The 12,642-nt window shown below is 46.5% G+C and overlaps 1 protein-coding gene across 1 annotated transcript in view; it reads right to left on the reverse strand.

The window, feature by feature from the left end:
- The window catches only part of tmem8b (transmembrane protein 8B), a 143,559-nt gene extending 131,316 nt beyond the window's left edge, over positions 1–12,243 (reverse strand). Inside the window, exon 1 of the mRNA XM_080189520.1 lies at positions 12,169–12,243. Within this exon, the coding sequence (XP_080045646.1) occupies positions 12,169–12,208 (40 nt within the window). The 5' untranslated portion in view covers positions 12,209–12,243. The remainder of the gene's footprint in view (positions 1–12,168) is intronic.
- Positions 12,244–12,642: the final 399 nt, after the last annotated feature.

The following is a 12,642-nucleotide window of genomic DNA, read 5'->3' on the forward strand; positions in this document are numbered from 1 at the left end:
ATTTTCTAATCTATAACATTCCAGTACCACACAATGCCCTGTTGCACTGGGGGTGACAACATACTGTGTTCACAGGTCAGCCTTCATTCACAATCTGTCTTATTTGAAATTTCACAAGCACCACTTCAACGCAATCTTTATTGTTTCCTTAACTCTGTTTTCCTCCTTTGAGCTATTGTTTTCTCCAATCTTTGAAAAGTTCTTTTTTCCCAGAATTGATCAAATTTGTCTTTATAGCTTCTATATTTTAAAAATAAACTTGCATTATTTTGCCTCATTTATTTGCAATCTTCCAATTGTGCATGTTCCCTTTTGAATCACAGTTCACGGATTACCACAGTGCAGGAGAGGCCCTTTGGCCCATCGAGTCTGTACTGACACGTGAAAGTCCCTGACCTGCCCACCTAATCCCAGTTGCCAGCACTTGGCCCATGGCCTTGAATGTTGTGACGTGTCAAGTACTCATCCAGGTACTTTTTAAAGGATGTGAGACAACCCACCTCCACCACCCTCCCAGGCAGCGCATTCCAGACCGTCACCACCTTCTGGGGAAAAGTTTTTCCTCAAATCCCCCCCTAAAACTCCCCCCTCACTTTTAAACTTGTGTCCCCCTCGTAGATGACACTTCAACTAAGGGGAACAGCTGCTCCCTGTCCACCCTGTCCATACTCCTTATAAAGGGCAACAACATGAAGCACAACAACAACCTCAAACACCTCCTATTCTCATTTTTTAGGTAGCTCTGTGACTTTCACATGTCATGGGATGTGTAGGTTAAAGGGATTAGTGGGTATAATGTGTAGGGATATGGGGGGAGGGCCCTGGGTGGGATTGTGTTCGGTGCAGACTCGATGGGCCGAAGGGCCTCTTTCTGCACTGTAGGGTTCTATGATTCTATGGTCCCACCTCAGGCGTGAGTTTACTCACATCTCACATCAGAGGCATACCTGGCAGCAGTGCTGCACTCCCTCAGCACTACACTGGTATGTCAGCCTGAATCTTTATACTCAGGTCTTTGGGGTGGGATTCAAACCTATAATGCTCTGGTCCAAGAGAGAGTGCCACCCCTGAATGACAGCTTCCCCTGTTGCAGTTTTTTTTTTAGTTTCAGCTAATGGTCCTTTTGAAATCTTAAACGTGATGTAAATTCCAGAGTCAAAGCTTGACTTGGGACATCGGGCTTTTAAATAGGGCGATGACAGGGGCCTAAGAAGCCTTTTTGAGGCCTCAATATGGTAGACAGGAAGCGTACACACATATCCCATTGGATCCCTCTCCACCCAAGGAATCCTTGGGCGTAAGCTTGTGAAGTTGGTCATTTCTATCCACCTGGATACAGTGATGTCTACCCAGAGTCTTTGCAAGGTCAATGTGTTTTGACATGGAGTGTGGCTTTGCTGTCACCCATTCCATCCTTGCAGGCTGGAGTTCTGGAGCAGAGTTTTTCTGCATCCCAGCGAAGGCCGTGGTTCAAAGACTCCGCTGATTGAGGGGGTCTGGGTGAGTCAACGTAACTGAATTAGTTACTGATTTCTCCAAGATGAAAGTCAGGCTGTTAATATAAGGACTACAAAACCTCAATATCCTGAGATTGGTGTTTAAATCTGGTTCAGAGTTGGCAGGGTGGGGGGGTGGGGAGGGGGTGGGGGGTGAAAGTTTCTGCTCCTGTAATGTGATTTTATTTTTAATTTATTCTTCTGTGGGATGTGAGTGTCGCCCACGGTCAATATTTAGCGCTCATCCCTAATTGCCCTTGAACTGAGTGGTTTGATAGGCATGGTGCCACAGCACTGCTGTCTCACAGCGCCAGGTTCAATTCCGGCTTTGGGTCACTGTCTGTGTGGAGTTTGCACATTCTCCCCATGTCTGCGTGGGTTTCCTCCGGGTGCTCCGGTTTCCTCCCACAGTCCAAAGATGTGTGGGTTGGATTAATTGGCCATGCTAAATTGCCCTTTAGTGTCAGGGGGGTCTAGTAGGGTGGTTGTGGGGATAGGTGGTTGTGGGAATAGGGCCTGGGTGGGTAGGAATTCTATGATTTAAGAGGGCGGTTAAAAGTCAGCCACATTGCTGTGGGTCTGAAGTCACATGTAGGCCAGACCAGGTAAGGACGGCAGATTTCCTTCCCTAAAGGACACTAGTGAATCAGGTGGGTTTTACAACAATCATTGATAGTTGCCGTGGTCACTATCACTGAGACCCAGATTCAATTCCAGATTTTTCAATTCAATTTATGGTTCAAAGGGCACTTAGGGATGGGCAGCAGATATTGGCCATAACAGCGACACCCTCAACCCATAAAAGAACAGTAAGGATAGAGCAGTGTGAGGCAATACATTTTGGTGTGAAGAATAATGACATACTGCTTGGAAAATAGATGTTAAATGGGCTGAAGGAATAACAAGCTCAGTGGGAACAGATTCACAGATCACTAAAAATTGTGATGCACTTTGATAAGGTCATAAATAAGTCAACAAAGTGTTGGGTTTCAGCAATAGAGAAGAAAAACAAAGGATTTAAACTCATCTCTTGGATCCCGCTTGAGGGTTACTGTGCAAGGTTCTGGACTCCTCCCTGCGGTAAATTCCCAGCGGGAATTCCCACTGCCCATGGCAACACTGGAAGATCCCACCGCCAGCCAATGGCAAACCATCTCCAATGCTGAAAAACCTACTGCGGGAAGGTGGGAAAATCCAGCCCTGTTCTCTGTATTATTAAAGGCTGCATTTGCTGCCAGAGCTGTCCATACACAGGTTTACACTTTTACCTCACTACGTCAACACAAGTAAAGATTAGCTCTGAGTGAAGATCGAAACATAGAAGCTAGAAGCAGGAGTAGATCATCCAGCCCTTTACTTTGTTCATGGCTGATCATAGAAACCCTACAGTGCAGAAAGAGACCCTTCGGCCCATTGAGTCTGTACCAAACATAATCCCACCCAGGCCCTACCCCCATATCCCTACATATTATACCCACTAATCCCTCTAACCTACACATCCCTGGACACTAAGGGGCAATTTCTTAGCATGGCCAATCAACCTAACCCGCGCATCTTTAGACTGTGGGAGGAAACCGGAGCACCTGGAGGAAACCCACGCAGACACGGGGAGAACGTGCAAACACACAGACAGTGACCCGAGCTGGGAATCAAACCCAGGACCCTTGGAGCTGTGAAGCAGCAGTGCTAACCACTGTGCTACCGTGCCACCCAAAATTTATCAAATTCAATATCCTGATCCCCGCTTCCTCCCGATATCCTTCGGTCCCTTTAGCCCGAAGAGCTACATCTAATTTCTTCTTGGAATCAGACAGCATTTTGGCCTCAACTACATTCTGTGGTAGGGAATTCCACACATTCACCACCCTCTGGGTGAAGACATTTCTCCTCGCCTCACCATGGGTGGCACGGTGGCACAGTGGTGAGCACTGCTGCCTCGAAGTGCCAGGGACCCAGGTCCAATTCCTGGCTTGGGACACTGTCTGTGCGGAGTTTGCATGTTCTCCCCGTGTCTGCGTGGGTTTCCTCCAGGTGCTCCGGTTTCCTCCCACGGTCCAAAAGACGTGTTGATTAGGTGCATTGACCATGCTAACTTCTCCCTCAGTGTACCTGAAGAGGCACTTGAGTGTGGCAACGAGGGGATTTTCACAGTAACTTCATTGCAATGTTAATGTAAAACTACTTGCGACTAATAAGTAAACTTTACTTTTCTAAAAAGTTTACCCCTTATCCTCAAACTAGTTCTGGACTCCCTCTCCATTGGGAACATTCTTTCTGAATCTATCCTGTCTAACCCTGTTAGAATTTTATAAGTTCCTGTGAGATCTCCTCTCACTCTTCTAAACTCTAATCTAAGCTGGTGCTCTTCAATCATCTCCGACATGTTTTAGGCAGTTTGGTATATCCTCGTGCCCTGGTCTATTCTTCACTCCTGACCAGCTATCCCTGTGACTGAATTAACTCGGGACCACTAGTCCAGTGATAATACCACTCTGCTAAATGAGCATTCAGGGATCATTTGGCAGGCTGAAGCAAGGTGGACAGTTGGGTTTTCAACCCTAGATATCGCACTAGGAATGAATGGGATCAAAGGTTATGGGGAGAAAGCAGGATTAGACTATTGAGTTGGACAATCAGCCATGGTCGTGATGAATGGCAGGGCAAGGCTCAAAGGGCCAAATGGCCTCCTGCTCCTATCTTCTATGCTTCCCCAGGGATCGGTGCCGGCCTGGATCACATCGATGACTTAGATCTCGAAACACAGAGTAATATTTCAGAATTAGCTGACCATATCAAACTCAGGGAAATGGTAAACAGGTAAGGCTGATACAAATTGCTTGTAACTGGACAGAGATAGGCTGGCAGAATACACAATATCTGTAGATGGAATTTGATACACAAATGTAAGAAGGGCTAGTATGGACACAATGGGTCAAATAGTCACTTTCTGCATCAGGATGGTTGCATGACAGTGCACAAGGAGCTTTACTCTGTATCTAACCCCGTGCTGTACCTGTCCTGGGAGTGTTTGATGGGGACAGTGTAGAGGGAGTTTTACTCTGTATCTAACCCTGTGCTGTACCTGTCCTGGGAGTGTTTGATGGGGACAGTGTAGAGGGAGCTTTACTCTGTATCTAACCCCGTGCTGTACCTGTCCTGGGAGTGTTTGATGGGGACAGTGTAGAGGGAGCTTTACTCTGTATTTAACCACATGCTGTACCTGTCCTGGGAGTGTTTGATGGGGGACAGTGTACAGGGAGCTTTACTCTGTATCTAACCCTGTGCTGTACCTGTCCTGGGAGTGTTTGATGGGGACAATGTACAAGGAGCTTTACTCTGTATCTAACCCTATGCTGTACCTGTCCTGGGAGTGTTTGATGGGAGACAGTGTAGAGGGAGCTTTATTCTGTAACTAACCCCGTGCTGTACCTGTCCTGGGAGTGTTTGATGGGGGACAGTGTAGAGGGAGCTTTACTCTGTATCTAACTTAGTGCTGTACCTGTCCTGGGAGTGTTTGATGGGGGACAGTGTAGAGGGAGCTTTACTCTGTATCTAACCCCGTGCTGTACCTGTCCTGGGAGTGTTTGATGGGGGGACAGTGTATAGAGGGAGCTTTACTCTGTATCTAACCCCGTGCTGTACCTGTCCTGGGAGTGTTTGATGGGGGGACAGTGTATAGAGGGAGCTTTACTCTGTATCTAACCCCGTGCTGTACCTGTCCTGGGAGTGTTTGATGGGGGGACAGTGTAGAGGGAGCTTTACTCTGTATCTAACCCCGTGCTGTACCTGTCCTGGGAGTGTTTGATGGGGGGACAGTGTAGAGGGAGCTTTACTCTGTATCTAACCCCGTGCTGTACCTGTCCTGGGAGTGTTTGATGGGGGGACAGTGTAGAGGGAGCTTTACTCTGTATCTAACCCCGTGCCGTACCTGTCCTGGGAGTGTTTGATGGGGGGACAGTGTAGAGGGAGCTTTACTCTGTATCTAACCCCGTGCTGTACCTGTCCTGGGAGTGTTTGATGGGGGGACAGTGTAGAGGGAGCTTTACTCTGTATCTAACCCTGTGCTGTACCTGTCCTGGGAGTGTTTGATGGGGACAGTGTAGAGGGAGCTTTACTCTGTATCTAACCCCGTGCTGTACCTGTCCTGGGAGTGTTTGATGGGGGGACAGTGTAGAGGGAGCTTTACTCTGTATCTAACCCCGTGCTGTACCTGTCCTGGGAGTGTTTGATGGGGGACAGTGTAGAGGGAGCTTTACTCTGTATCTAACCCCGTGCTGTACCTGTGCTGGGAGTGTTTGATGGGGGGACAGTGTAGAGGGAGCTTTACTCTGTATCTAACCCCGTGCTGTACCTGTGCTGGGAGTGTTTGATGGGGGGACAGTGTAGAGGGAGCTTTACTCTGTATCTAACCCCATGCTGTTCCAGCATGGAACTTTTTGATTGGACAGTGTAATGACACACAGTGCACCATCAACAAATTACAATAATCACATTCCGAAATCTCCATAGCCCATTCATAAATCATTGCGAATTTACTCAGAAACCAGTGCAACCCATTGACAAATCTCAATTCCTCATTGTCAGTTAGAAAGAAGCACTGCTCCACTTTTAATACTCTCTATTCCCAGATGTCAGAACGCAGTCACTTAATATTAATTTCTTCACAGTTCACCTGCATGGATGCTGTGGGAAAATAGAAATCTCACACCTCTGCCAATCTATCATACCCTGTCGGGTTTGCAAAGAAAATTACTTTTGCAGATTTTTATTTTCATTAATGATGCTCTTTGGGAAGTAGATTGTCGGCAGTGTGAGGGAAGACTGCCTCGAAGGAAGTATTGTGTTTTATTTACATTCCTAAACCATGTGGAAACCCTGACCAGAGTACCGAGGTCAGAGACCCAGCACTCAATACCGAGGGGCAGCTTGGTAGCACAGTGGTTAGCACTACTGCTTCCCAGCGCAAGGGTGCCGGGTTAAATTCCAGCCTCAGGTCACTCACTGTCTATGTGCAGTTTGCATGTTCTCCCCCCATGTCTGTGTGGGTTTTTTCCAGGTGCTTCAGCTTTCTCCCACAATCCTGAGATGTGTGGGTTAGGTCGATTGGCCATGCTAAATTGACCTTAGTGTCAGGGTAAATATGTGGTGTTTCAGTAATAGGACCTGGGTAGAATTGTGATCGATGCAGACTTCCTGCGCTATAGGGATTCTATGATTCTATGAGAACAATTGAAAAGAATTATGGATAGGGGAGGTGATGGCCTCCATGGTGTTACTATCACTAGACTATTAAATCAGCTAATGTTCTGGGGAATCCGGGTTCAAATCCTGCTATGGCAGTTGGTGAAATTTGATTTCAATAAAAAACATCTGGAATTAAGGATCTACTGATGGCCATGAAACCATTGTCAATTGTCGGAAAAACCCATCTGGTTCACTAATGCCCATAAGGGAAGGAACTCTGCTGTCCTTACCCGGTCTGGCCTACATGTGACTCCAGGCCCACAGCAATGTGGTTGACTCTCAACTGCCCTCCAAGGGCCACTAGGGATGGACAATAAATGCTGGCCAGCCAGCGATTCCCCTGCCCCATGAATGATTCAAAAAGAAGGTTAGTGTGAATTGGGACTGAGTGATTCTGATCCCCTGGATTGAGGTCCACACATGCCCCACTCTCTGCAGTCCTGAACAAGGCAGGGCAGATTGACCATAGACAGAGATCCAACAGCCAAATGTGGCAATGTCAGTGTATACTGTGATTGAAGATTGTCGTCATGCCTCAAGGTACCTCGTCACATGTAACACAAGATTTATGAAGCTCCATATCCCAACCTGTCAACCTCTACTCTCTAAAAACAAAGACTTGTGCATCACCTTTAATAGAGTAAAGCATTCTGAGGCACTCCTCAGGAGAGGTTAACATAGTGATGGGGAACATATGGTTCTAGGGGTGGGGGACTTTATTAATATGGATAAATTGGGGAAACTCCCCAGAGAGGAGAGATTTGAGGAGAGATTTGATAGAAGTGGTCAAAATGGTGACAGGTCCAGTCAGCGTGAATGGGTAGAAACTCTTTCCATTGGTCAACCCCAGGACACAGATTGAAGGTAAGTAGGACAACATGAGGGAAATCTTTTTTATGCAGCAAGTGTTTGGGAGACACTGAGAGTGAGGAAGAAGCAGCTTCTACTCCAGCTTTGAAAAAGGAATTGGACCATTATCTGAACAAAAAGGATTTGTATGGCAAGGGGGACTATAGAGTTAAATAGAATTAACAATATTTCCCTTGCAGAGAGCCGGCACAAACACAAAGGGCCAAATGGCCTCCTTCTGCAGCGGTAACCATTTTATACAACCCTACTCCATAAGGTGGAGTGAGAGCGGCACTGTGGCACAGTGGTTAGCACTGCTGCCTCACAGTGTCACCGACCTAGGTTCAATTCCCGGCTTGGGTCACTGCCTGTGTGAAGTTTGCACATTCTCCCCGTGTCTGCGTGGGTTTCTTCTGGGTGTTCTGTGTTTCCTCCCACAGTTCAAAGATGTGCGGGTTAGGTGGGTTGGCCATGGAAAATGTGCGGGGTTACGGGGAGGGGAGCTGGGTAAGATACTGTTTTGGTGAGGCAGTGCAGACTCGATGGACTGAATGGCCTCCATCTGCACTGTAGAGATTCTATGGTCAGGAAATACGATCAAAGTAGAGAGAAGGTGGAGGTTTCAGGGGAGAATTTCAGAGCTTCAGGCCTAGACATTATGGCCTTTGATGGAATAAAGTAAATTGGGAGTGGGGATCGGAGGAGTGCAGGCTTGTGGTCTGATGGAGTTTACAGAGGCGGTGAGGGTGGGATTGCAGAGGGGGTAGGGCAGGGGGAGGTGGGGGGGCAGGTGCTGCAATGCCTTGGAGGAATAAGGAAACAGGAAGCATTTTAAAAAAAAACTTTCACTTCTACCAGTGCCACGTTTAACTATTTTTGGTTTCTCAGGGTTGGCCCACGAAATAAAGAGAGAGCAAAAAGGATTATTAAATCACCAGTAAAACAGAGAGAATTGTGCGAAACTAACTGAGAGGACATTCTCACCGCTCACAGATAAACCAGTTCCATCCTTCTGGCACTTGTAATAACACAGCAATGTACAGTTATCCAGGACTTCTTTCATCCTTGCCTTAGACACCTGACTTGACACTGTTTACATTAACAACGTTGTCCCAAACAAGAGACGAGGCACAGCTAAGATAATCACACACTAATGAAAATAGAAAGGAGAGTACTCAGAAATAGGAAGAGAAACCAGCAGATAAAAGAATAGAAAGAGAGAGAGAGAGAAACTGGCAAATAAAAGAATAGAAACAGGGAGAGTGAAAGAGAGAGAGAGAGACTAGCAGATAGAGATTGAAAGAGAGAGAAAGAGACTGGCGACTCAGCAGAAAGAGAGAGAGAGTGAAAGAGACAGTGAAAGAGAGAGAGAGACTGGCAGATACAGCAAAGAAACAGAGAGTGTGAAAATAAGAGAGACAGAGACTGGCTCTGGCAAATAGAGTAGAAAAGCAGAAAGTGAAAGAGAGAGAAAAAAACTGGCGACACAGCAGAAAAACAGAGAGAGAAAGAGAGAGAGGGAGACTGGCAGATAGAGCAAGGTAAGAGAGAGAATAAGAGAGTACGGAGACACAGACACAGCACAGTTACTGAACAAGAGAAAAATAGGCAAAATAAAACCAATAGACAGAGAGATAGAAATATTGAATCAGCAGCAACAGGAGAGAATTATCAAATAGAATAGACTAATTTTTCAGAATTGGAGAAATCATTAGGAACAAGAAACTTGTCCCTTTTTGAAATCAAAAACAAAGACAGTGAAAATAAATCATTTATGTGAAAAGAATGATAGAAATTATATGTATTGTTCATGGTGTAAATGCTGGCGGATAAGAAAAATAGAGAAAATGAGTGAGGAGAATGTGCATTGGAGAGAGAGAGTTTGAAGAAGACATTGATTCAAACCCTGAGACAGACCAGTTTGAGATGTCAGCAAAAAACAAAGAGAGGGATCAGAGGAAATGTCCATATTGTAAAAACACACAGGAGGAGGATCATAACAGACACGGTTAGGCAGAGAGAGAGAGAATATCAGGAGCAAAGTGTTATCTGACAGGCGACTATACAGACAGAGAGAGAAGAAACTGGCTGGAAATTGAGAAGATGATTGGCAATGTAAAGATTGGCAGAGATCAAATATACAAAGACTTGCATGGAAATTCTATTCCTGCCTCAGCGGCATCACTACAGGAGTGTATACCTGTACACTTCAAGGGCAGTGTGACAAAGGCTGAGGAACATCATAAGAAGAAGCTATTAAATCTTTTGCTGATTTATTTGCTGATTATTGATGGAGATAAAGAAAGAGGGAGAATTGCACACCTCATGAAACCAGTCGCATGTTGGGAGGCGAACAATTCTAGCTCTGGGATCTCTGATTATTCCGCACACACAATCCAACATGTTCTTCCTCAATAACCGTACCTTCTTTACAAACATGCAACACACAGCAGGGAAGGCAGGCTGTGAAAGATGGAGGGAAACAAACAATAGACACTGACAGAGAAAGAACACCTGGGTAGATGGAAACAGGGATGGAGGTAGAGAGCGGGCAGTCACAGGCAAGTGAGAAAATCATCCGATTGAAATCAAATGCAAAGAACAAAATAGGAGAGAGAGAGATAGAAATAGGGATAAGGATAGCAACAGAGTGAATTAGGAACAGAGGTTTGGAAGCAGATGGAGACAAAGGTACAGAAATAGACAGATAGTGAGGGATTGATGCAGACAGAGAGATATTGGAACAGAGATAAAAGATAGAGTGAGAGATAGAGACAAAGCGACTGTAGAAGAGAAAAATATAGATAGAGACAGAAATAGAAGCAAAAAGAGAAAACCTGAAATTCTATAGACTGTTCAAGAAAAGAGCAAAACACACCAAAATAAATGAATATAATCAAACAGGGAGGAGATGAAATGAGAAAGAGAGGAGAGGCAGGCAGAGGGAGAGGAAAAGAGATGAGGATATTGAAGATGAGAGAGTCAGATAATTAGTGAAGTGGGAACAGAAAATGAAGTGAATGAATGAACAGAGGTTGTTCACCCAAGACCAAATTCTACTGTAAAATGTGCCAAATATATCCTCAGAATGCTGGGTTTGGGGGTATTTTCAATACATATTCACAAGATTGATGCATTGTCAGGCAGTGAGGAGTGATCCTCCAGGAATATCAACACCACCAGTTAAAACTCATAAATTCAAGCAATTAAATATCCTTGTAAATACAACTGGTATGATTGTGACTTGACTCACAGTGACTCACAGTGACACTGGCTGTTAAGGTTACATCTCATATACAACCTGAACAATAATCATAAAGAGAAAACACCAACACAGTAAAGTTACAGGCCAGATTAAACATCAATCCTACTCATTCTCAAACTCAAGCAATTACAAAACTAAAGTGAGGGGATGAACCGGGATCCTGACATTGGAGAAGAAGTGTGGGAGAGGAGCGAAAGTGTGTGGGAGAGGAGAGAGAGAGAGAGAATGTGGGAGAGAGGGAAAGAAAGTGTGTGGGAAGGAGGGAGAAAATGTGGGATTGAGGAGAAGAGAGTGTGAGAGAGAAGAGAAAGAGAATATGGAAGAGGAAAGAGTGTGAAGAACAAAGAGAATGTGGGAGAGAAGGGAAAGAGTGGGAGAAAGAAGAGAGAGAATGTAGGAGTATGGGGAGTATGGAGAGGAGAGAATGAGTGCTGGAAAGGAGAGAAAGTGAGTGGGAAGGAGAGGGAGAATGTGGCAGAAGTGAGAAAGTGTGTGAGGAGGAGTGTGAGAATGTGGGAGAGAGGAAAGAGATAGAATGTGGGAGAAGAGAGAAAGTGTGGGGTGGAGACAGAGAATGTGGGAGAGAGGAAAGAAAGTGTGAGAGAGAGGAAAGAGAGAGAATGTGGGAGAGGAGGGGAAGTGTGGGGTGGAGAGAGAGAATGTGGGAGAAGAGAGAAAGTGTGTGAGGAGGAGAGAGAATGTGGGAGAGAGGAAAGAAAGTGTGAGAGAAACAGAGAAAATGTGGGAGAGGAGAAGCAGTGTGGGGAGGAGAGAGAGAATGTGGGAGAAGACAGAAAGTATGTAAGGAGGAGAGAAAATGTGGGAGAGAGGAAATAAAGTGTGGGAGAGAGGAAAGAGAGAATGTGGAAGAGGAAAGAAAGTGTGGAGAGGAGAGAGAGAATGTGGGGGAGAAGGGGATAATGAATTTGAGAAAGAGTAGAGAGAAGAGAGAGAGTGGGAAAAGGTAGATCGAGAGTGGGAGAGAGTGAGTGCGAGAAAGAAGACAGGGAGTGTGAGAGGGGATGGATGGAGTGTGGGAGAGAGGGTGGGTTGGATTGAGAGAGGAGAGGGTGGATGATGGACAAAGGGATGGATGGGGGTTAAAAAAACATTGAGAGAGGGATTGCTAACGCAAACATACAGTGCACAGTGAATAAAGTATTTGTGGGTACAGCTGGAATAAATCCTAAGCTTGACATTCCTGAGCAGAGGCGGGCAGGGTGAGAGGGAAGGGAGGGAGCTGGCGAGTTTCAGCACCAGGGGCAGCGGACAGCTCCCTAGCTGCGGGAGGCGGACAGAGTGGCTGCTACTCACCGCTCAGAGGGTGCAGGCAGCAGGCGAGGAGAAGCAACATCGGCCGCGGGGGGAGCGGCCAGCAGCAGACTGAGCTCCCGGGAGACATCTCTCAGCGGCGGCGGCGGCGGAGCCCGGGCACCGGGGCAGCAAACAGCAACTAGACTGAAGAGTAGAGCGGGGGCTGCCTGCTGGCCAGCTCCTCCTGCTATTTCTCTCCCATTCCCCCTCTGCTGCCACTCTCCACAATGATAGCCTCAACATGCCAGGCTCCCCCACAAGGCTGCTCTATATAAGGGAGGGCTGTCTGTCTGCACACACACACACATTGGTGCACGGCACATGCCAGTCAGGGGCTAGGGCGGGAGCTTGGCTGGGTGAACGCGTCCTTCCAGCAGGTCAGAAATTCACTGCTGTCTCACACCGTGTCCGCCTCTGAGGAAGCAGGCTGTGGGGTTCAAATCCCACTCCGGAGACCTAAGCCTGCAATCTGGG

The sequence above is a fragment of the Carcharhinus amblyrhynchos genome, chromosome 5 (genome assembly GCF_965287045.1).
Source record: "Carcharhinus amblyrhynchos chromosome 5, sCarAmb.v2.hapA, whole genome shotgun sequence".
Lineage (NCBI taxonomy): Eukaryota > Metazoa > Chordata > Chondrichthyes > Carcharhiniformes > Carcharhinidae > Carcharhinus > Carcharhinus amblyrhynchos.